The following is a 23,082-nucleotide window of genomic DNA, read 5'->3' as shown; positions in this document are numbered from 1 at the left end:
CTTTAACATCTTTTTACTAAGGGGTGACAACTCCAAGATTAATGACATTGTCTATATACACTATACAACAGTATAGTAAAAAGAAATAAAAAAGGAGAAAGAAATTGACTTCATTTCACTGGAGCCGGAATAAGTCATTTCAGTCAGACGACTCGTGCAGTAAAATACTTATTTTCACATTCTTCAGTTTGGCATAAGGCTTCGTACAATTCCATGAGATAAGATTTCCATAAAACTTTTGGGTAATAACTACCCCTAACGGAGCTCACAGGTGGAAGCCGGGGAGGAGGGTGGGGCGACGAACGCAGCGCTTGTGGTAAAGAAAGAGAATGGACAACTGCACACCTGGACTTAAATAGGACACTGAACAGGTGAGTTGATTACCTGAACCGCCCTAGGGGAGTAACTAGGTAAAACACTGCTGAGTATCTGCCTGAAATGCCACCAAGGTCGCTCATTTTCTATGACGTCACACTCGGTCCAGTTCTCGTTTACAGTCAATGATTCAGACGCACCTGCATTGGAGGCACGTTAACGTTGGGAGTGGGGTCATTTAGACCCACTAGACAGTGCGCTGAACCTTTCAATGGTTTGTGATCTTCACTGGTGTCCATGGATTACATGAAATCTTTCCACCTTTATCCACCTTTGTCATGGTAGGGAAAACAAGGCAAGGTAAGGGTGGGGTCATCTGGACCCCACAAGGTAGCACAAGGGATAACAGGGGGGATAAAAGGGACACAAAATCTTTTTTTTTAAAGTAAAATCCACTTTATTAGCACACAAACATTTATTCCACATCATTTTATAAACATACTGACAGTTTCCATTTACATAATCTATAATGTCAGCTAAAAGTATCAGAAAAGGCAGCAGACTTTCCAGAAACCCTCACTACTCACCGATACAAAACAAACCAATGGCTTTGGTAACAGTATTCAACAAGACCCATAAAACTCACTTTACAGATCAAATTCAGCTTTCAGAAAAGTCAAACAGGAAGTTAAACAAACTTTAAAAACTCTTTAAAACATGCAAATATTTCAGAATTTAAAATGAATATTCTAAATATTTAAATAGAAAAAGATGAACAACTCGAGTTTCTCACCTAAAAGTAACCAAAAGCTGTAGAACAGCAGATGTCTCCAGCAGGCTCCGGCTCTGACAGTCCAAGAAAACCTAAAAGCAGCTGCTGGTCGCATCAAGTTCTTTACTGACCAGGCTGAGCTGTGTTCTTCTTATTCAGGATTTTACGGAGGTTTTCAGGCATCAAGTACGGCTTCTCTGCAGAGCCGTCGTTCCTTTCAAGGTCCTCCACTGGAAAAACATTAGGTAAAGGAGGAGATTAAACCAAATCCATGACACATGGAGCTTTTCTGACCATGCTAATCGGTTTAGACAGCAATATAGTTATTCATCTATTAAAAAAACAAAAAGAAAAGAAGGCACATGGCTTTAATAAAGACCTCAAACTTTGTTTCTTCAAAGTAAAATAAAAATATAAACCATTTTATAAAGAAAAACACAAATCAGAGTTAAAAAAAATAATCAAAATGCACAACAAAACTTGCTTTACTTCTCATCCAGACTGACATATGGCCTCGGTTCAGCGCCAAAGTGCTTCAACGAGCAGAACTCCAGTGATCATGTGGTTCTGGAGTCTGACCAGATGCTCAAACCGAACCCAAACGTGCCAGGAAAAGTACGGCAGCCCTTCTTTCTGTGGGCCGTTTCTACGGTTCAAAGGCCACAAAAGTTTGGCTGTTTCTCCCCCCCACCCAGTATTAACCCAGCTTTTCTCTGCACTTTTCAAATGACATAAAATACAGTAAAAAAAAAAAAAAAAGATTTAAAATCACAGGAGAAGTTTAGGACTTTTTTTTTTCCAGGTACCTGCACTTCACTATTTCAGGTCAGAGAAAATAAAATAAATAAATAAAAAGGTTTTTAATACTCAAAATATGAATGATTTCCTTTCAGTTACAGGTTTAAAGAAATCTACTGAATATAAATGCCAAAACTAAACTTAACTGAAGAAATCAGACAGACTTGCAGGGGTTCAACTGTATTTTACCCGTGTTAGTTCAATGGAAATCCAAAACCAAAGGGGAGCATTTTATCATAATTAAAAAAAAAAACAACAAAAAACCTCTATATTCAAGGAAAAAATGCTTCTATCGATCCTAAATCCTTAAAATATTTCTCATTCAGAATTCACATAGTTTGTTCTACAGCTGATGATACAGCAGATAATGATTCTAATTTGAATCAAACTCAAATTTATCATCATTTTTGAGAATTTATGTCCAGATCTTTCAGGACAATCTGGATGAAAGAGTTCATACATCTCTGAAAATTCAACTGATGAAACAAAATTATACTAAATGTCATATTTACATTCTTTATCCTGAATTATAACTCTGTCCAGCCCAATCATACTGTAGTGTTAACATCACTGTGACTTAATCCAGATTAAAACACTACAGAGCACAGAAGTGTATTGATGAATCCTTTAGAGAATATTAATACTGCAGTATTGTCACATTTGAATTAAAAAACACTTGGATCTATTCTTTGATCATGTTTTGCACAGCATCATTTGAAATGTTCCAACAAAAACTGTTTTGCATGTCAGAAGAAACCTGACCTCACCTCTCTGCCAAGACAAGATGCAACTGTAAATTCCCCCTTAAATCCCCTGTTCAGCTAAACTTAACAGAGCCTGGTTTCCTAAAAGGCGGACAAGGCGTTCCACGTCACTTGAGAAAGTCCAGTTAGGCCCGGTCCGCCTCAGGCCCGGTCCCGATGCTTTGGTGTTGCACAGAAGAGGACGCGTCTCCGGCCTTGTCCTTCCACAGAACCTCACCCAGACTTGATGACATGTAATAAGGCCTTGCAGGTGAACCGTCATTGCGTTCCAGGTCTTCACCTGGTTTGTTTGCGTGTGCGTTTGTGTTAATGGGTGGAAACAGGAGTTTAGTAAATTAAAAGAAGAAGAGAGCATAGATGGCCAATTGCAAATGGGAGGGAGTAAAGGAATATAGGAAGTGTGAAAAAGGGGAAAAGAGACAAAAAGAGAAAAAGTCAAAAAGCGAGCCAGTAAAAGCACCACAAGCAGATTCTGAAAGTTCATCACCGAGCAGCCACAGTTACCAGGTTACACAGTAAACAACAACAACAAGCCAGAATGTCAGATCGAAAGGTTTAAGAGAGAAACGCCACCTTCAAGCAACTTTAGCTACGGACAGCCCAACAAAAAGAGTCAGACCAGTTTAAAGAACCGTCGCTGTAACACGCATGTTCATTCAAACTAGAGAAGGTCACTTACAGAAACAGAGGAAGAGCGTGTCCACGCACATGGAGTACACGCTGAAGAAACCGCTGGCGATGAGGAACGAGCCGACCGCTACAGTCTGAGGGAGGAAACGCACTTTTCAGGCATTCTTCTCTCTGGGATTCTGAAGGCAAAGCTCTCAAAGGGGACAGAAAGAAGCTTCAGCGTACCAGGATGGGAACCCAGTAGTAGTGCAGGTTCGGCGCCGTGTCCGCAAAGGCCTTCACTCTCCCAGAGAAGAAGAAGAAGGCAAAGATTCCTGTGGAAGCAAATGCCATTTCTGTTCATTACAGAGGCATCATCGTGGCCGAAGCATTGGCCTGCAGGAAGTGGACTCACCTACAAGCCCAACGACCAGCAGTTTACCCAGAAACAGGAGAAAATCTGTCACTTTATCCAAGACGGCAACCCTGAAATGTTGAAAGTGTTTATTAGTCTGAGAAAAATAAGGTCAATAAATGAAAAAAAAAACTAATTTATACCTAATCATGTTCCTGAGGAGCAGAAAGAAGGCATCTTTGGCAGCCGTGCAGAAGTTTTTGCCATATATTGCCACCTAGAGGCCAAATACACACATTGCAGAGGTCAGTGTTGGCAAGATGGGTTTTATTTATTTATTTATGGCAACAGACACACCCAACAAAATGCTTTAAGGCAGGGGTGTCAAACTTATTTTCCTCGAGGGCCACATCAGTATAGTAGTTGTCCTCAAAGGGCCAGATGTCAATAATACATGTAACTAAATGTAATGAAAAATAAATGTAACTACCCCTTAGTGTTAAATAACTCATTATTTATATTACATTTTTAAAGTGACAATTATGGAGTCCTATGTTGTTCATAATTAAATAAATAAATTGCAGTTGCATAGAAAACATATGTTTGCTTGTTACTCAATCCTTTTAGATTTGATTCTGTCAGGTTAGGTTATATGTATAGTGTTTAAGTCCTAATTTATAGTTGGCAATTCAAATATTTCAAGTCCGATTCCCCCTAGATATGAATAAATACACACCAATTTTTTATTTTTTTAAGAAATTAAAATCTTTTATGGTCTTGAGGGCCACATAAGATGACATGGAGGGCCACATTTGGCCCCCGGGCCTTGAGTTTGACACGTGCTTTAAGGAAAGCCTCTACTTAATACAGTATAGCATAACATTTCTAGGTCATCGGGTACCTAATAGAATTGGTTCATTTTTAAGAGTGAAGATACACCCATCAGGGTTCAAACATGTGAATTAAACGGTCAACCAGACAATAAATTTGACCCTGTTTTCTAGTTGTCCACTGCTTAAAGACCCAGTCCAATGAAAATTGAGTTTTTAACATGCTCTTGTGGCATTTTTCTGATGGAGAACAAAGAAAATTAAGATCAAAATGATATAATATTTTGCCCAAATTCCATGCCATTTCTCTTAATAATAGATGGATTACCAGAACACTCCAGCATCTGCTCCAGGTCTGACCCGTAGGGCAAATTCTAAAACCCTGTTGCCCACCCCTGAGTGGAAGGTCCAGCCCCCCCTTAAGGCTTTGTGTGCAGCAGCATCCTCACCATAATGTAGGCGTTTCTGTTCAGGAACTTTATGATCTTCTCCAGACACCAGAAGCAGCACTTCAGGCAGCACAGCAGGAACTTTGCAAACTTATTCTGGGCTCCTGGAGAGCAGAACGGACAGAAACATCCAAACACAAGCAGACCTTACATTTGAGCTCTGAATTTCAAACCTAAAAAAGTAGAACATTTTCCCGACGCACCTTTAAGTTTGTGGTCCAGATACTCCAGCAGAACCCTGATGAGCTGAACGATGGAGAGGATGAGGGCGCCAAACGCCAGAGTCCCTGTGTGATACCTGAAACCCAAAACCTCCTGGTTCAACAAAAATAAATAAATAAAACTTACACAAAAAAGCACAAACCTGAGAGATCTCCCCAGAGAAGAAAACACAGGGAAGGTAGGAATGTCGTCCGGCTTGGAAAAGGCCCAGTAGTAAGAGGCAAAGGCTCCAGCTAAGGTCATCTGTCCCAGAGCAATGACAAAGTTGGCACACCAGAAGAAGAGGAAGACGTTGTAGAACTGTAAGACGATCAGGTATTTGTGATAAGGCGTCTCTCCGCCATAGAAGGCAAAAAGGCACTGGGAGTCCGGGCAAGCCTTTTTCTCTGGAGAGTCCGAGAAATTCTGCAAGAGAGTTTCACCAAATTACTGTCAGGTTATCGTTTAAATGTCTGGAGGAAGAATGGAGGAAGCGTACTGCCGGGCTGCACGTTTGTCTCGAGTATTCACACGCAGACTCGTTGAACACTTTGTAGATGGGTTGGTTGGAGGTAGACAAGAAACTGAAGCTCCAGTCAAGGTCAACAGTCAACATAGCAAAGCGCTGATTTCCTAATTTGTTTAGAAAGCTGTGAACTTCCAAAGAGTTGAAGACTAACTTGACTTGGTGCAGCACATTTACAAACGGCACAAAAAATTAAAATTTAAATAAAAGCTAATTTCGAACCTGACCCCAATTACTAATTTCTTGTGAACTCCACTAAGCTACATTCATACATGTCTTAGGACAGCTGCCGCGAATAGCATAGTCATAGAAAGTGAAGAAAATCGTATTTTATTCTGATGTTTTAGTGTTTGTAAAACACACATAGGAGTAAAATAAAAAATAAAAAAGTTTGGTTCAAATTGATTGGAGCATCTCAAAACCCATTTATTTAAATCCTCAAACACTAAAATGTTCATTTCTGCAAAGCTTAATTTAGACAGCGAGTGTCGCCCTCTGGTGGTTAATCAGAGATCCAAAAGGAATTTGATCTTTTTAAAATTTAGAAAAATAAATTAAAAATCAGTTCAAACACCAAAAATCTCATACCTACGAAGGAAAAATAAAAAAGTATGAGAATAAAGTCGCACATGTATGAAAAGAAATAAATTTGTACATTTATGATGGGACAGTTGTATTTTTTTTTAAAGGAAAAAAGTCACGCTTTTTAAAAAAATAAGTTACATTGAGCTTTAAAAAAAAAAATTTCATCAAACTGATTCAACATTACTTGTTTAATTCATGTTGCAGAAAATCCAGAGAAATCAGACGGACGTCACAACTTTTATAACTGACAACTTTATCTTTGAAAAAGGATGACTTTTTCCTGGAAACAAAGTTTTTTTCAATCATAAATTTTCCATTTGATTCTCTTAAGTGGTTTATATATATATATAAATATTTTTCTAAATGGTGTCCCGGATACTCCGTCACACATGCCTGTACTTCTGACGCTTAAACATTTATTTGAGCAGATTAAACCTTTACTTGTTTTTTATGTTTTTGCATAAAAAATAAAAATCAACAATTCCACTAGAGGATACACAGCAGTCACTGCCCAGTAGGCGATGACCAAAGCCAGGAGAAGGAAGGTGAACAGCGGGTAGAACAAGGAGCACATCACATGACCAATGGCTCTGTAAACACAGAACCCAGAGTTATGTTAGTCACTCCATCAGATGTCGTGTGACATTTTCAGATAAAAACAGATCTGAATCGATAGGAATCCAAGCCCCCATTAAATGTTCCAGTGTAAAGCATGACCTGCTTGCTTCTTTGATGAGAGCGATGGCGATGAGGATCCTCTTCCTCAGGAAGATGAGCAGCAGGATGATGATGACTTCTACGATAGCCAGGATGATCACTGTGGACAGAGAGGGTTGACTTTGCTTTTGTGTCTAACCTTCAGCTAGAACCTTAGACCACAGAGATGTACTGACTGAAGGCCAGCCAGGTTTGCTGTAGCTGCAGGTAGACGGCGAAGTCGGTCTGAAAGCCCAGTTCCTGGAGAGTGACGTTAGCGCCTGGCTCTCCCTTCAGGCTAGCATACTCCATGTAGCAGTGGACGATACCTGAAAACCAGAATGATCTTAGAAGAGAACAGCATGGAAGTGAAACTATGAACTAAAAGAAGAAGAATGCAAGACCAGAACACGGTAGAAATAAAGCCAAAAAACTACAAACAACAAATTTCACTCCAAACCCACAGTCAGACGAAGCTGAAAGGTTAAAGAATTCTTTGAAAAACCTCTGGGCGACTGAAGTTTAATAAAATTCCAACTGAGCCCAAAATAAACAGGTATGAACATACAAAAAATGTGCACGATTCTTGAAATGCAATGAAGAAACGAAGGAGAGTAATGATTTTTTTTCTGCTTTCATCATTGACTGTATGTTGCTCTGCAGCGCACGTTCAAGCAGCCGCTTCCAGTCACAAGTCTAAGGCTGCGTCCTCATTTGAGGGCCGTGTTCTTCCTGGGCTGCATTTAAAGGCTGCTTACATCACAGCGCCACAACAAGTGCTGTCCAAATTCAAAAACTCCTTCAAAGGCGGCCAACGAATACGGCCGTTTTCCCGATTTCAAGGATTGGTCTGGTGTATCCTTCTATGCTGTCCATATCCCAAGAAGCATTGCAGCCGAACCTGGAGATTTTCTAAAAATCAATGGCTGAATGTAAAGTGGCACCCAGAGTTGAAGATAATTACACCTTTTTTATAATTAGGCCTCTTAGATTAAAAGTTGGATCAAATAAGCCAGGATAATTTTGAGGTCCGCGCGTCTGGTTCACTACTCTTCTCTGTTCGGGACTCAACGTTGCTAGGCGACAGGACATTCATTCACTGATGTAACAGCTGGAATTATCTAAGGACTAGACTCGAATTCACAGCCGTTAACATCCGGCCTACGAGCTCGACGAAGGACCCGGCCAACGTCTCCCGGGAAGGCCGCTGCCATTGAAGAACGCAGCCCTCAAATTTGGACGCACCCTACGTAAACCTGGAAAAAAAAAAATGTCCATTTCGGACTTGTGTGTTCAAAACTCTCACGTTTAACGCATCACTATGCAAGTTTAAGTCCGTTTTTGGACTCTACATACAAACGTTAACCAATCAGGGACTCCGATTTTGCAGTGACGAGGGTTGGCTTCCTTTTCAAGTCACGGAAGTGACTCATTTCCTGCTCCAGCAAAACAAAGTCAATTCAGTCGCTCTTTTACTGCGATACAGACGGCGTCGTGTTGGAGCCAGATTACGAAAGCAAGCACGGATGGGTGTGAATTGGTCAGCGTTTCTATGGCAACCACTCTCGCCAATCAGGAGCGAACTTGTTCGAAGTCCACACCCCTACCACTTACAAGTGGGCTAAACATGAAATCTGTCAAACGTCCGACTGATTACTTTTATGTGGTCATTTTATAACTCGCTTTTCAAATAAAATGTGAAAAAAAGAGTGTGTTTAAAAAAAAAAAAAAACAAGGCAGTAGAGCAAGAATGGTTATGCTGACCGTGGCGGTTCTACATAGGATTACCCCCTGGGTGAGACCCTCCCCGGTACTTCCTGTTTAGAAGTTCAGTTCTCTTATACAGTCAATGGGTTTTAGCTGGCATTACCAGTCAGTCTCAATACAGAAGAGAGACGTTCATTCATGCTCACATCACATATGAGGTGGTGCACACACAACCCCTTGTACGACTGCTGCTGCAGTAAAGTGTCAAAGCAGTGGAGAAGCCGCTTGAAAGTCTGAGGGCTTGTGGCCGAGAAGGCAGGAAATTCCATGATTTCATGTTCGGATTTTGTTTTTCCCAAACTGGAACAGATTCCATATCTGATCTATGAAACCGCTGCTTTGTGTGAGCTGGTGGCCTCAAAGCCTGATCCTACAAACGACTCACAACATGCACATATGGGCACTGGCTCACTCGTCATGAGATCAAAACACTGATTCTATTGTATTCTTTTTGGACGACTGAAGAACTCTAGAAGGCAAACTTGTGTTTTGGGCCTTACCATATCCTATCACCAAAATCAACAAGGCAATCACGACCCAGACCATGATAGCCGCCAGGTAGCGCAGGAGGATGATGAAGAGCAAACTGAGGACCATGGCGATTGCCAACCCTCTGCAGAGAGAACACAAAGGAGGAGCCAGGCACTGAATTCCAAGCAACTCCAAGCACAGTGAAGGGAAAAACAGGAGGACAGGTTACTCACATGAGGATCCAGTACCAGGAATGAGTGTAATCCTCAAAGATTTTCATCACCACCTGACGGGCCTCAATCACCACAGTGGCGTTCCTGAACAGAAACAACTTTTTCCATTCTTGTACATTCCTTTCAGGCTGATTTAACGTGGCAGGCCGAGAATGCAGCTTCTCACACCAATCCCAACTACTCACTTCACTCCATATAGAAGATCCTCAGCTGGAACGGTGTTTCCTTCTCCATCGTTCACTTTATCCTGGCCTCCCACGGTTACCTTGCCATTGTTCATGCCCAGAGAAGGGAAACACCTTTTGGTGACTGAGGAACAGCAAGAAGAAAACTCATCATCTGCAGCAGGCCGCCAGAATTCACTTTGAGCCTTTTGTTCCACTCACAGGACTTGCTGGGAATCAGCACAGCGGGACAGAGGCCTCTCTTGAGGATCTCTGGCACTCCCTACAAAAATGCCAAATCCAAAACAAGTCGGAAAATTCAAAAACAGCACCATCAAGAAAACAAAGAAAAACGTGTCCCTAAATCTGATCTCACCATTGAGTTTGTCACGCCTTCCTGGCAGAAGTTTTTGTAGTAATCAAAATCCTTTTTGATGGGGTACGCAGAGAGTAAGGTCATGTACTTCTCGGGACACTTCTCCACACACATCTACCAGTGAACACCAGAGCGGTTAAACACTGACGTGGGTTCAGAAAGACTGCCTGAGCAGAATTCAACAACTGCAAGCAAGAAGGACGACTGTTTCAAGAAGTTGAACTGCAATGACTCAGACCTGAGTGGTCGGACACTGGAACTCCAGCAGCACCATGGGACTGGCACACTTAAGGATGTTGAAGTAAAACACCATCGACTTATTTCTGTTGATTAACAGAAGATAAAAAAAAGACTACTGTAAGGAATTCTGTTAAAGACCCACTCCAATGAAAATGGTGTTTTAACACCTTCTTGAGGCATTTTTCTGATGGGGGACCTGTATAAAAGAAAATAAAGATAAAATTGCATTTCTGAGTATTTATCCACATTGTTGTGAACGAGGAACCGTTTAATATCTGTGCTCCATTCCGATGCATCAACCTCCAGACAAATAGATTGTACGTAGAAATGTCGCCGTGTTTGTTTTCCTCGTCTGAGCTAGCGTTAAGTTCAAAACTGTATACGGCTGCATAGCTCCAGTATTGCTCGCCTTTTTTGTTACACTGGTGATGATAGGCTGGGGGTGGGAGGGGCTGCAAGCTAGAGGGGGAGCACGGAAACTGTGAACCCCCCCATTATGGGTGACGGGAAATGGAGTTCCTCTGCGCCAACTGTACCGCCCTAAAGTCATAAGCAAATTTTTAATGAACTACGGCAGCGCTACGGAAAATAATTCCAAGAAAAACATAGATATTTTAAAATTTAGGCTAAAAAGAGCAAATCAGAAAATAAACAAACATTTAAAAATAGATCGAAAGATGATTGGAGAGAGACTTTAATCTGAAACCGAAAGAAATGTAATAAATGTTTGCCAGTCTTCCAGCATAGTATAAGTTTTAGACAAAAATGACTAAAAAGATATTTAAATTTGGCTAAAGATGAGCAAAACCCCCCAAAACAAGTTTAAAAACAAATACAGTACCTGGTAATTGGCTAAATAGCATTAATCTTTTAGAAGAAAACATAAAAAAGGCCCAAAAATATGGTAAGGCTCACAAATCCTTTTAACAAACAGACCTGCACTGTGAGATAAATGATTCACCTGTGCACAGGTGCCAGCTCATCTTTGCACAAACAGGATAATCATATCCATGCAGCAATGAATGGTGTATACTGGACATGTTTTTTTTATGCACATGTGAAAGTTTATCAGCATTCGTGTTGTCGATATTCAGGAAGGAGTCTGGATCCGACATGTTCGTTTGTAATCCAGGAAGTAGGAGAACGGAAGTTTTATGGCAGTGAAACTCCTCACTGGACACTTCCTCCACTTTTCTCAGACAGACATGAACATTTTCACTTGGTCAAACTGAATTCCTTCTGTATGGAGACATGGGAGCTGGACTGACAATGGTAGACATCCAAGCAGATGCCAGCACACTATGAAAATAAAGCAAAACAGTGAAAGGTGAACCACGATGCAGCAAAGACTATTTGTCAAAGGCCCGTCTACAGAGACGCTCAAACATCTAAACGTGAGAATGAAAATGATAAACCTGTAGGAACAGGTTCCCCTTTTTGTTTGTAATCCTACCCCTCCTTTTTGTTTCTGTATTCGTTCAACTTCTTCACCCCATCTTTTCCTTTCTTACGCTCCCGTCCCTCCCATCTCAAATATCTCATTCTCTGTCCTCCAACCGGCCCAAAGGGAATTTTTCAGCGCAGTTTTGCACGTTTTCTTTTGTAGCGCAATTTTTTAATGTTTTGTTCATAAGCAAATACCGTATGTGTTGGAAAAAGTGAGCCAAGTTGTGATCTTATGTATCACAAATGAACCACATTAAAACCACGGAAGAAGTACAAATAAAGAACACAAGTCAACGTAGAACATGAACCGTGCACGATTCCTGCGCCGTTCATGTGCAGTTTATTAGCAATTTGTACGTCAATTACGTAATTTCAACATTTGTGGGCCGCATACGTGATCTAAAAGTTATATTTCAATGGGACATTTGTGAAAAGTCGCCTACAGATACGTGCAATGGTTGTGGAAAGCAACAAATTTGCTTATGCATCTCACAAAACTCATGCTCAATTGCATAAGATTTACATTATAATTGCAAATAGACTACATAAAATCCGCGTAAACTGTGTCATTCTCAACCGACCAAACATGTTTAACCGTTTAAAACAAAATTACGCAAAGACCCATTGGCTGAAACCCTAGACTGCCATCGACAAATGATATAAATCACGCGTGTATCACGAAAGACCGAAATCTCATATGTGGAAAATGAACGTAGTGACTGTGTGACTCAGCATTTAAAAAAAATTTACTTTCTGTATGACACCAACATCAGTTAAATATTTTACCTTTTACAAGTCAGGTCTTGTGAAGGTCCTTTGTTTGCACCGCATTCCAAAATATGACCATATTGCGTGGTTGGTGACTCACAAATGACATGCTTTCATAACTTCATAACTTGCTAAAAGCAGAATCATCATAGAGGAATTCCAGTGTGAGAGGCCTAGACTGCCGGGTCTCCTATCACATTTGTTAAGCACCGAAAAGAACCATAAACCCTCCCAAGAACCCACAACACCAACCAACCAACCTTCTCACAGCATTTATCTCTGGAACATTCAAGAGAAGTTAGAGACACAAATTTGAAAATTAAGATGAAATGTCATCACTGAAAATAAAAAGACATTCAACTGGTTTTTGAGAGGGTGGAATAGACGTGTTTTGACACAGCAGCTCAAAATCATGATATTTAAATCTGTAAATTAACATGCATTATAGATATAGAGTGTAGAACAGAACATTTATGGAAACATGTTTGATTAGCAAAAAAAAAAAACTTTTTTCCTTCATTTTCCCACTGAAACCTAAGGAGAGGAGACAAGTACAGATATTTGCATACTGCTGCAGGGCCGACATGCCACACCCCGCACTGAAATTGTGCCGCAGGATCTCAGATCGCGTCCGTAACGTTGGCTTAACATTAAAACTCGACGCCTTGACGCACAAATCGCGTTCGGCGTAAATGTGCAGGCAGAGAGCACACTGCAAAAAAAAAAAAAAGAAAGTGAAGAATCTGTCATTAAAGAAAGAGTCGGCTCTTTCAACGCCCTACCTTGGATCCCTACTCACTACCATGCTTTTGAGCAGGACCCATCACTAGTAGTGGAGATGAAAGCGGACTTCAGGAAGAACCCCACTCCACTTACAATCCTCAACAGAACAATCCCTTCAGCTCATCTCACAGGACCTGAGTGGGCCTCCGTCATAGAAGCAGAGGTTGTGCTTCCAGCAACAACCTGCCTGGGGAGCTGCTGCCCATTTTTTGGTACCGGTCCAGGGTCAGGAAGTGGACGGCTAAACCACCATAGACCCTTCGCACATCTGTTTAGACTCCTCCTCTCAGGCCGAAGTGTCAGAGCTCTGAACGCCACGACCACCCTCCACAAAGACAGCTTCTTCCTGAGCCATGGCTCTGAAGGACTCTTAACCAGTCAGAGTGAAACCACAGAATGAGAATTTTTAAACCGCTTTAAATGCTGTACTTGTCTTGCTTTGTTGTCACTTTTATTTTTTATGCATATTTATTTTATTTAACCTTTATTTATCCAGAACAGACATATGAAGAAAAAGATTCTTGTTTTCAACTGTGGCCTGGCAAATGGCAAGAAAAATAAAAGGAGCTACAGGAGATTCAGACTGATATAAGCAAGATAACAAACACAGTTAAAATAATTAAAATCACTATTAAATGAATTAGAATCATAAAACTAAGCATGTTTGCTTTGTCCCTGTACATGAGAGCATAGATCACCAGTCAACTTTGCACTCATACTTTGTCAATAAAGCTTATTCTGATATTTTCCTCCACATTTTTTGAAACGACGACACAAAAAAGTGTAAATGAGCCGATTATGAGCACCAATTGATCTGCATTATCCTAGATTTTAGCAGCCTCTCATTTTTTTAGGGCAGATAAGTGGATTGTAGGAGCCCGACAGACAGATCAGAACATTGAGACATGTATTGATCTCAGCATTATGTTTACAAAAACAGCTGACTTGCAGTTCTTCTTTTAATTTTGCCCCTAACAAAACAGCATCTCCATTTGAAGGAAGCATCGATCCTTTTGCATGGAAGCTGGGCGTTTACTCACTGCAGTGGGGTTCCAGCCTGCCCGCAGAACTGCCCTCGGCTGTCTGTGGGGTAGATGGCCTTCCTGGGGTCACCTTGGGACCATGCTGGAGTCGCACATACACACACGAAACGGTTACACAACCTGAGAGGTGCCGGCCAGCTCCACGTTGGGCTCTCGGGAAAAGCAAATCCTTACCTAGAATTCCCACTGCGATGTATGCCAGAACACAAATGATGAAGAGGATGCAGCAGACGATGTCTGTGCAGCCCCTGAAAAGAGGAACAGTTAGGAGGAGCAGAAACAAGCCTGGACGACCCTGGAGGTCATCAGTAGAAACATAGGAAGCTCACCTTTTCTCAATCGGACCCTTAAAGTTGGGATCATACTTCCGAGGCTCACCTATGAGAGAGGCGGAACATTTATCACTCTCTGAACGTGAAACATGAAACCCCACAGCTTTGAAATCTGATTTTTGCTTTTTTTAATTGAAAGACTGGAGGTCATATGAGCGCTCCTCCATCTTCCTCCCATTCTTTTCCAAGATGACTTTTCCTTCCTGGCTCGACACGCCTGGACACCCTGAAAAATTCTCCCCTGGTGACTCAGGAGTCAGTCCTCACGAGAGAAATTACTTGGGAAACTTAATCAGACTTCATGTTTTTTTCCCCCTTTGATGGGAGAACAAAGGAGTTATTGTTGATCTATCCCCAACTCAGTTTGAACCACAAACTCACTGAAGAATAGAAACTTTAAAGATGTTAAAAAGTTTACCCAAGTAGAAAAATGTACAGTTCCTGTTAAACAGTTCAGCTGTTTAACATGATCCTCTGCACTGCTTCATCCACAGACAAATGCATAACATCCATGTGGTGCATCAGGACATTAATTATGCATGTGCTCAATAACATAATGCTGCAGCTAGCATTTAGCTCTCAGGCTGCCGGACAAGGCGGCTTCATGTCAGAATCTCAGGGGGAGGAGTCACATTTCATGGCCGTGTTTTGACATTCCCGCTTCCGACAACCGTCACAACTTTCAACTTTTATTTAACAGAAATCAGAACCGTGCACGTAATTAAGATCGGTTTTAGGGAAGATTGATCTGCTTAGCTTTGGAGAGTGAGCTTTGTTCAGCGGCATGTGCACCACAGAAGCACGTGCAGTGCCACACCTGGATAATCAGCTACACTCTGCATTTCCTCACAAACAAGCGCACACTTTCAACCACACACTGCTGACCCAGCAACTACAGTATCATTCCAGCGACACACCCTCAAAAGATTTTCTTCTGAAGAAACAAGATTTTTTTTAAACCCACAAGAACTAAAAATCCCACAGATTCAAGGTGAAGTTACCGTTTTTGCCGTAAAAGTTCTCATTCTCAGCCATGTTGAATTTCTCCCAGGAGTTGAAAGTACAGAGAAGCTGTGATCTGCCTTCCTTCCCCCTCTGCGCTGGAATGCAACACTGACCGGCAGGTGAGCTGCTATTGTGAAGAAACCAGTTGAACCCGTCCTTGTCTCTACCTTCCCTCACACTTCTTCTTCTTCTTCCTCCTCCTCCTCTGTACAGGAAATGCACCTCAGCAGTCCCGTCCACACCTGTGCATCTGTAGTTACTGCCCCCCAATCTCAAGAGCCTCACACGCCAGCATCTGACCTCTGGAGGACGTCGGGAGTGAAAACAGATCCTGGGAGAAGAGGGTGGAGACTTCTTCTTCCTGATTCAGACTTGTTTGTTTGTCATGATCGATTGGTTTCAGGTGTGAGGGCACCAGTAACACAAAATGAGAAGTATTGTGGGAGAAACTGTTCCTTCTAACATTCTTCCAGTCCTGTGTGCACCCTGTCAGGTTGTCCTGGAACAGATTGAGAGGAACAAAAACCAGCTTTTTTTCCCTCCATTTTTCATGCCCATGTGTTGTACATTTCACTGCTCTGCTACCACAAGCCAACAGCGATCAGACGAAAAAGTTCAAGAACAAGTCGCCAACTTTCACAAGAGCCATAAAGAGTAGAAAGTTTCCATCCTCTCAGCTCTGGTTTCAGAGGAAAAGACGAAAACACTTTCTATTTTTGCTTCACAGCAACACAGAAATGTTAAGGTGGAACTGTGATACTGCATCAAAACAAAAAAGGTCAGTTCCTTTATTCATCTGGAAGGGGGTGAGACAGTGCAAAAGGAACCTCTTATTATAATTTTATCTTTAGCTCTATTGTAAAAGCATTCCCAGGGGTAATGCCATTTTTAGTGAAAATCCAAAAACCTCTGTTGTTTTCTAGGACATAGTTCCTGCAGAGCGGCAGGAGTTCATTAGAAATTCACTTCTGAGTTGTGTGCAGCACCATTGGCAAAGAGCAGGGGTGGGCAAACTGCGGGTCGGCCCGCCTCCATGTTTGGTCAGAGCCCCATGTTGTTGTTTTTTAATCTGGCCACACGATCCAGACCCGCATAGAACATGACTTTTTTTTTCCTGACTTTTTGTCTTTGAAAACCACAGAGAGAGTTATTTAATAGTGTTATTTATTTTATCAAACTGATCATGATTGAATAATACTTTATCCATATAGCACTTTACAACTCCTTTAAGGTACCAAAGGGCTCACAATAAAAGAAAGACAAAAGAAATGTAAAGTTTTAAAGAAAAAGAGTTATTGTGGCCCTCACAAGAAAAGGTTTAGGGACCCCTACTCTAGCATCCATGTGGTGATGCTGTTTCTCATTCTTCCTATCATTGAAAAACCACCTGAACGCAGCATTTCTCTAAGTTTTACATGAGGTACATCGAGCCGTTGGTGCAATTGGCTCTAAAATGAGAACAAAAGTTTGAACCTAAAAACTCTAAAATGTTCTGTTTTAAAATATAATTTTCAATCCAAAAGTTTTCATCCAAATTCCATGTTATTCCTTTCTCACTCCACGCATCTACGCCTGCTCCGGCCCTTCTATCGAATCTCTGAACCCTATGTGGCCCGCGAGTCAAAAAGTCCCCCCCCCCCCCCCCCCCCGGATTAGAGCCTTCCTGGCTGAGAGCTCTCTGTTTATACTCTCTCCCACTAGCTTACAGCCCCTCACACCCATAATCTAACATTATCAGTGCAACAACAATGGCGAGCAATGTTGGAGCTATCCAGCCGTACAGTTTAGATCCAGATTCCAGCTCAGACGAGTGAGAAACAAAACCATTCATGAATCTATTTGTCTGCAGGTGGAGGCGTCAGACTGGAGCGGAGCAGGGAGACTGTGGCTTGTGGCATATTTTCTACGTCACATATACAATTTGTTCCAAACAGAATGTTTTTCATATGTTCTCCATTCAAAGTGATTTGAATAAAGAGATACTCAGAGATGCAGTTTTAAACTTCATTTTCTTAATAAATGTCCTCCATCATAAGAAAAATGAACATGTTAAAAACACAGAAAAGCAGGTTTTAGTTAGTCTTTAACACTGCAGTTCACCATATTCCAGTATTGTGAGTTGATTTTCCTGCAGAACGCCACTTGTAAAAACTACAAAGGATGGTCCCAACTGTAAAATTCACACGCCACACCGGTTTTATGAGGATTTCCAAAGGGGTAGGAGTTTTTTTCTAAACTGTTTAGTTTCCTGAACTTCTAATCTATTTCCTCAAATATTTATTCTGCAGATGTTTGTAGTAAAGCAGTGTTTAGATGAAACATTTCAGCTGTTTTAAAGTGCCTAGCTCATTTGATCTTGATGCTTCTCCCATTTAAAAACAAATAAGTGTAAATTTTGGGAAAACCTGTTTTTTAGAAAGTATATACAAGATCATTTTAGATTATGATTATTTTAGTCCTGGAATCTAAATTCCGGCAATTTGATTTGACTGAAGAATGTAAAATGATTTGATTTCTTTTGTTATCTGAGAGTAAAATCCCATTTTCTGAAAAGAGTAGAACAGGTTGATGTTACCTCAATGTTTTCCAGTCCAGACACCCTTACAGGAGAGTATGCTTTCACTTCTCAAAAGTTTGACGTTAGGTTTTTATCTTTGTCTTGAAGCTTTTCCTGTTTTTCACAGACAGACGACTAAAATTAAAGACCACAAAAGATTAACTGACATGTTTGTTCATGAAAACAAAACGGCAAACACAGAGACACATTGGTGCATCTGTTTAACTTAACTGCTCTGACATCAATCTACAGTAATTCAGAAAGTTTAAGAAAAAAAAGTTTAACTTCATTAAATATCTCTGATTGGCCACTTAAGATTTTTTAAGAACTCTTTTTTTTATTTCCTTAGCCATAGAATTGCAAAAAACAGCTCAACTTCCGGCTAAACGCTGAAAGGTTTCAGAAATGACATTTTGACTCGTGTGTGGTTTCTGAGCACATCTTCAAAAAGATCTGAGTGGTAAAGGATGGCAGCAAAGGCGGATATTAACTACAGCTGTTGTTTAGAAAGAAAAGAGGCCCAAGAATTCAAACTGAAACCAAAAAGAAGAGAGAAAATTTTCCAATGAAGGTTTGAATGTGTGGTAGGGAACTTGGGAAATAATCTGAGTGCTATTTAGCAAATCTCCTCAGAGTTACCTGTAATTACAACTAATCTGAAACAGGACATAGCCGCAAGGCTGCTGCAGATCCCCTCATGAAGTTTCTTCATTCAGATAAACCCTTAATTACTCCAACACAGAACACCGGGGTGGATCCTGAAGCTGCTTCTCTGGAAAAACTCCATGTGTGGCACAGTTTGGCTGGAATTAGACCAAAATTACTTTACTGAAACTCAACGTAAGGGAATTTTCCGTCACATGTTTCCCATTGGACTCTATCGTAAACCTCTGCAAACGTCTACAATCTTTTACGCTCTCTATTGTTGCTTGCAGCAATCATCCTTTTTTTTCCTTTTAACTGCGCCTTTGAGTAAAAATCGGCTCAAAAACTAAGCAGAATTTGCACGGACAGAGTACTTGGGGGGGAAAATGAATTTTGGCTATCGTGAGCAACCTCCCACTACCCAAAAAAAACAAAAAACGATGACATCACACTCAGAGAAACCATCAAAATGAATGGGACCAATATCTCTTATGTGGCTCAAAAATAAAAAGAAAATCCAAATTTATTAACAAAACCAAAACAAAGGAATTTTTGAAACTCTTATGAGATCGCCAGAGGATCGATGGTTTGGTGGCTATTTTGTGGCAAACTGGGAAAAGTGGAGATTTTCCAATTTCCCAAAATATGGGGAAAGAAAACTTTTGTTTGAGCAATCTTCACGAAATTTTAAACACACAGGTTTAAGTCTACAACCACAACCAACGTTTGTTTTTTTTTACTTCTGACCTTTGGAAGAGGTTGTCATCCATCCATCCAGCTATTTTTCTAAACTGGTTCTATCCCTTTTGGGTCACTGGGTTGGCAGAGCCTTTCCCAGCTACAGTTGGGCAAAGGCGGGGTAAACTCTGGTCACACACACTCACATGCACACCAAGGGACACTATAGACTCAGTAACCAATCGACCTGCATGAAGCATGTTTTTGGACTGGGGAAGTGCTCGGAGAAAACCCACACATGCACCGGAAGAACATGATCCATGATTGTATTTTGTAAACTGTCTAGCAGTTTCACAGTTGTTCACCGACTAATCTCACAAAATCTGACGAGAGCAGCTAGGAAAAGCAGAAAAGATCGATCTCTACTTTTGTGGATCAATTATTGATTTATGAAGCTTGGATCGATTCGGGTCGATTAATACATTTTATCAACCCAGCCCTAGGGGCGAGCTCGCGAAATCGTTGGCTCAGGCTGAACAAAAATATATGACATACGATGAGAACACATTAGCCATGAGGGTGTGGTTAAAAACAAAAAATCTCTGTTGCCAAGGGAATCCCAAAATGTACTTTTACCAATTCTTCTAAAAATAACATAGACCTGTTTGTAAACCCCAGGCGACCAAAAAATAGAATGGTTGCTATGGAGATAAGACCTACAGAAAAGACGCCATTTTGAATAAAAGGGAATTTGTCTTCAGCTCTGACCAGGGGGGCAGGGGCAGAAGGGGAAAGTGAGGGGTGTTGAAGGCGGTTCAATAGAGGGTGGTGGATGGGTACAACACACGGTTTGTTTTAAATCTTCAATCTAATCAAGTCAAAGTATAAAGTATGGTGCTGTAAAATTACTGAGTACACATTTTTACTTCTGTAAATGCAACTTCATACTATTTGCCTCTGATTACATGTGTGGTTCAAAATAACTGAAGGCTAAATGTCAATGTTCATGTTTAAAACAAACCTAACTTTTGTAAACAGACCTAAATAATATTTATTTTTGTGGTAAACGCTTCATCTGGACTACCGCTTAGAGGTGTTACAGATGGATTTACTGATATGAGAAGTTCCTCCTCTTTATTATAAGGTTTTTAAGTTTTTAGGGCGTGGGGTATTTCACCTATGATGAAGCACATCTAGATGTGGAAAGAATAAGGGGAACTTTCTTCAGTAGCTGTTAGTGCTGTGAAAAGTTTCATCATAGACAAACCCATTTTTGAAGTCTTTTTTCTGGCATAACAAAACAACAGCACAAAAACAACAACAAAAGCTATTTTTAGGGTTAATAACAATGTCATACAGCTATTACAACCACGTGATGAGGCATCCTATAATATGAAATAAAGTTGAGCCAGCCTGAGTTGCTGGAAAGGATTGTTTTGATTAGCTGGTCTCCATACATAGCTGTCAGCTAAAAGCTGCTGCTGCTCTTTCATACCAGTCTGAGGAATGTGGCAGCAACTGGGAGCTCAACTGGGACTTTATCCTCTGTGTGCTCCCAAAACTTTCTCAAAGTGCTCCCAAACTTTTTTCCGATGAGAAACAACAACAAAAACGGTTCCAGACCCAACAATTACAGGTTTAAGAAAAATTAGCTAGCACTAATTTGCGTTCGCGCAGCGGCGCACGAGGTCTATTAACAATAAATAAAAAGAACGTGTTTCTAAAACGAGCAAACTAAATGTAGATGTAACTGTTTTTCTGATAAGAACTCGAAAACAGTGAGTAACCATGATAGTGCGAACTCATAATATCGAAGTTGTCCGAATATTATTAAGTTGTTTAACTTGTAACTAAAGATAACGCTAATGGGCAGAAACTCGTCCGCTTGGAGTCAGAAGCAGTTACCTGGCTTCATGGTGACGGCGCGCCTCCTTTGGACCACAGCAGCCCGCACGCTTCAGCTTTAACTGGAGGAAACCGAGCCGCTGCTCGGAGTTTAGTTGTTTCGTAAAAGTCCGCTCAGAAATCCTGACTGTCGCGAGTCATTTAAAAGAGAGACTCTTTAGAAAGGGAATCTGACCAATCAGAACGCAGAATACTCTGACTGACAGCTCTCCGATCCAATCAGAAGCCAGTGGAGGACGTCCAGTTCGGTACCGGTAACTAAAAACTATTCATGTTATCGTTATACCAAACAGCAGCAAAGTAGTTTTTCGGCTGTTTATATGTTCCCATGATTATTATATACTTAGACTGAATAATGAAAATAAATCAATAGAAAGGTAATTTGATCCTTGGTTGATTTCAGGTAAAAAAAATACGTACAAATAACATTTATTTTACCTTATTTTCTTACAACACCAACATTTCCTGTTCTGACTAACAAATAAGCACAATACAGTACAATGCATTACAGATTTTTTATACAGAAAAAAGTAAATCATAAATTAATTAAAAAGATTTTGAAAATATTTTTTTAATCCAAAGTAATTCATAAGTTTCCAGCAATGATAGCAGAATACCTTGCAGGCTGTAAGCAGCCATTTGTTCACTTTAAGCTCCACTTAGCCTGTGAAAGCCAATGCAGGAGGCTTTTTGTGGCACACCAGGGAGCTTTTAAATGTCCATTAAAACTACCAGCTGATTTACTGGAAATGCAGAGTGAAAGTATTACAAGTTGAGCTGTTTTGTTTTCGGTGATTTTTTGAAAGACCTTTTCTTCATGATCAAGGTGTGTCCCATCATGTAGGATAACCTTGATGGTGAGGAACAGGACTAAAAGCGGATCCGAGTATCAAGTGGTGGAAGCTGAAAAAGAAGGCGGCTTTTAGGGTTAGGGTTAGTTCAAGCAGACTTTGGGGAGATCAGAAGGTTCTTCATAGCCGAGTGGGTAAAACTAAATTGATGAAGGAGACTGAGAGGAAGGGGCTCGGTGTTTCATTTGGAGAGGGGAAAGCAATTCCCGTGGTGCAATTAAGAAGTTCAGGAGCGAGTTCAGAAGAAAAGGCTAGCTTAGAAAAAGTGAGACACTAAAAAAACAGAAGACATGAGTACAAGGAGATGTTGCACCTGGAGTATGTGGTTAAGGGCAAACGAAGGGCGTATGAGGAGATGTGGAAAGATGTGCAGCAAGTTAGAATGAACATAGACAGGAAGGGAAATTTTTTGACAGATTCTACAAGTGGGATGGGAAGATGGAGGGAGAACTTTGGAGATCTGATGAATGAGAAAAAAAGTTGTGGAAATTACAGAAGAAACCAGCTGATGAGTCACAATGACATTATGGGAAAGAGCGGTGGAACCCAGACTGAGGTCAGCAGTGAGCAATTTTGAGCAACAGCATACTTTCATGTAGAGAAAGAGAACCACAGATGCAAAATTAGCTTCAATGATGTTTCTGGAGAAGAGTCAGAAGGAGTCACATTGTCTTTTTGCAGAACTAGAGACAGTCTTTGACAGAAAACAGAGAGAGGATCTGTGTGGTTTGGATGAAAGAACATTAGAGTTGTTCAGGACATGTATTGGAGATGGAAAAACAGTGGTGAAATGTTCTGTAGGTGAAGCAAAAGCAAGGTGGACGTGGGACTGATCAACTTTAAGCTCTGTCTTATCTGTCAGCTGATGTTTGTTGACTGCTGGAAGGCTGACAGGGGCATTAAACGCTCAACACATTA

General features: G+C 40.8%; 1 protein-coding gene and 1 long non-coding RNA gene across 5 annotated transcripts; one reads left to right on the top strand and one right to left on the bottom strand.

Moving 5' to 3' along the window:
- Positions 1–748: 748 nt before the first annotated feature.
- LOC101167211 (choline transporter-like protein 2) lies at positions 749–21,461 on the bottom strand. 4 transcript variants are annotated; one of them, XM_020705498.2, is made up of 23 exons: positions 15,771–15,788; positions 15,525–15,655; positions 14,521–14,569; positions 14,366–14,439; positions 14,189–14,273; positions 10,150–10,234; positions 9,912–10,025; positions 9,758–9,818; positions 9,557–9,680; positions 9,372–9,455; positions 9,168–9,280; positions 7,098–7,229; positions 6,922–7,021; positions 6,702–6,794; positions 5,593–5,677; positions 5,257–5,519; positions 5,096–5,190; positions 4,893–4,996; positions 3,817–3,890; positions 3,674–3,744; positions 3,505–3,593; positions 3,329–3,413; positions 749–1,317 (listed from the first exon to the last, which is right to left on the bottom strand). In XM_020705498.2, the coding sequence occupies exons 1-23, from the start codon at positions 15,776–15,778 to the stop codon at positions 1,211–1,213; spliced, it is 2,226 nt and encodes a 741-aa protein (XP_020561157.1). In that variant the 5' UTR covers positions 15,779–15,788; the 3' UTR covers positions 749–1,210. The 4 variants fall into 4 exon arrangements, with proteins under 4 accessions (XP_020561157.1, XP_020561156.1, XP_011476897.1 ...); XM_020705497.2 differs by having other exon boundaries at positions 1,254–2,929; positions 15,771–15,863; XM_011478595.3 differs by lacking the exons at positions 15,525–15,655; positions 15,771–15,788 and adding an exon at positions 21,314–21,461 and having other exon boundaries at positions 1,254–2,929.
- LOC111947840 lies at positions 16,045–17,516 on the top strand. The gene is made up of 2 exons (XR_002873790.1): positions 16,045–16,306; positions 17,378–17,516. It is a non-coding gene; the product is annotated as an uncharacterized LOC111947840 (long non-coding RNA).
- Positions 21,462–23,082: the final 1,621 nt, after the last annotated feature.

This window comes from Oryzias latipes, chromosome 8 (genome assembly GCF_002234675.1).
Source record: "Oryzias latipes chromosome 8, ASM223467v1".
NCBI classification, from domain to species: Eukaryota; Metazoa; Chordata; class Actinopteri; order Beloniformes; family Adrianichthyidae; genus Oryzias; species Oryzias latipes.
Note: the sequence above shows the minus strand (reverse complement) of the source record. Positions and strands in the feature narration are given on the sequence as shown.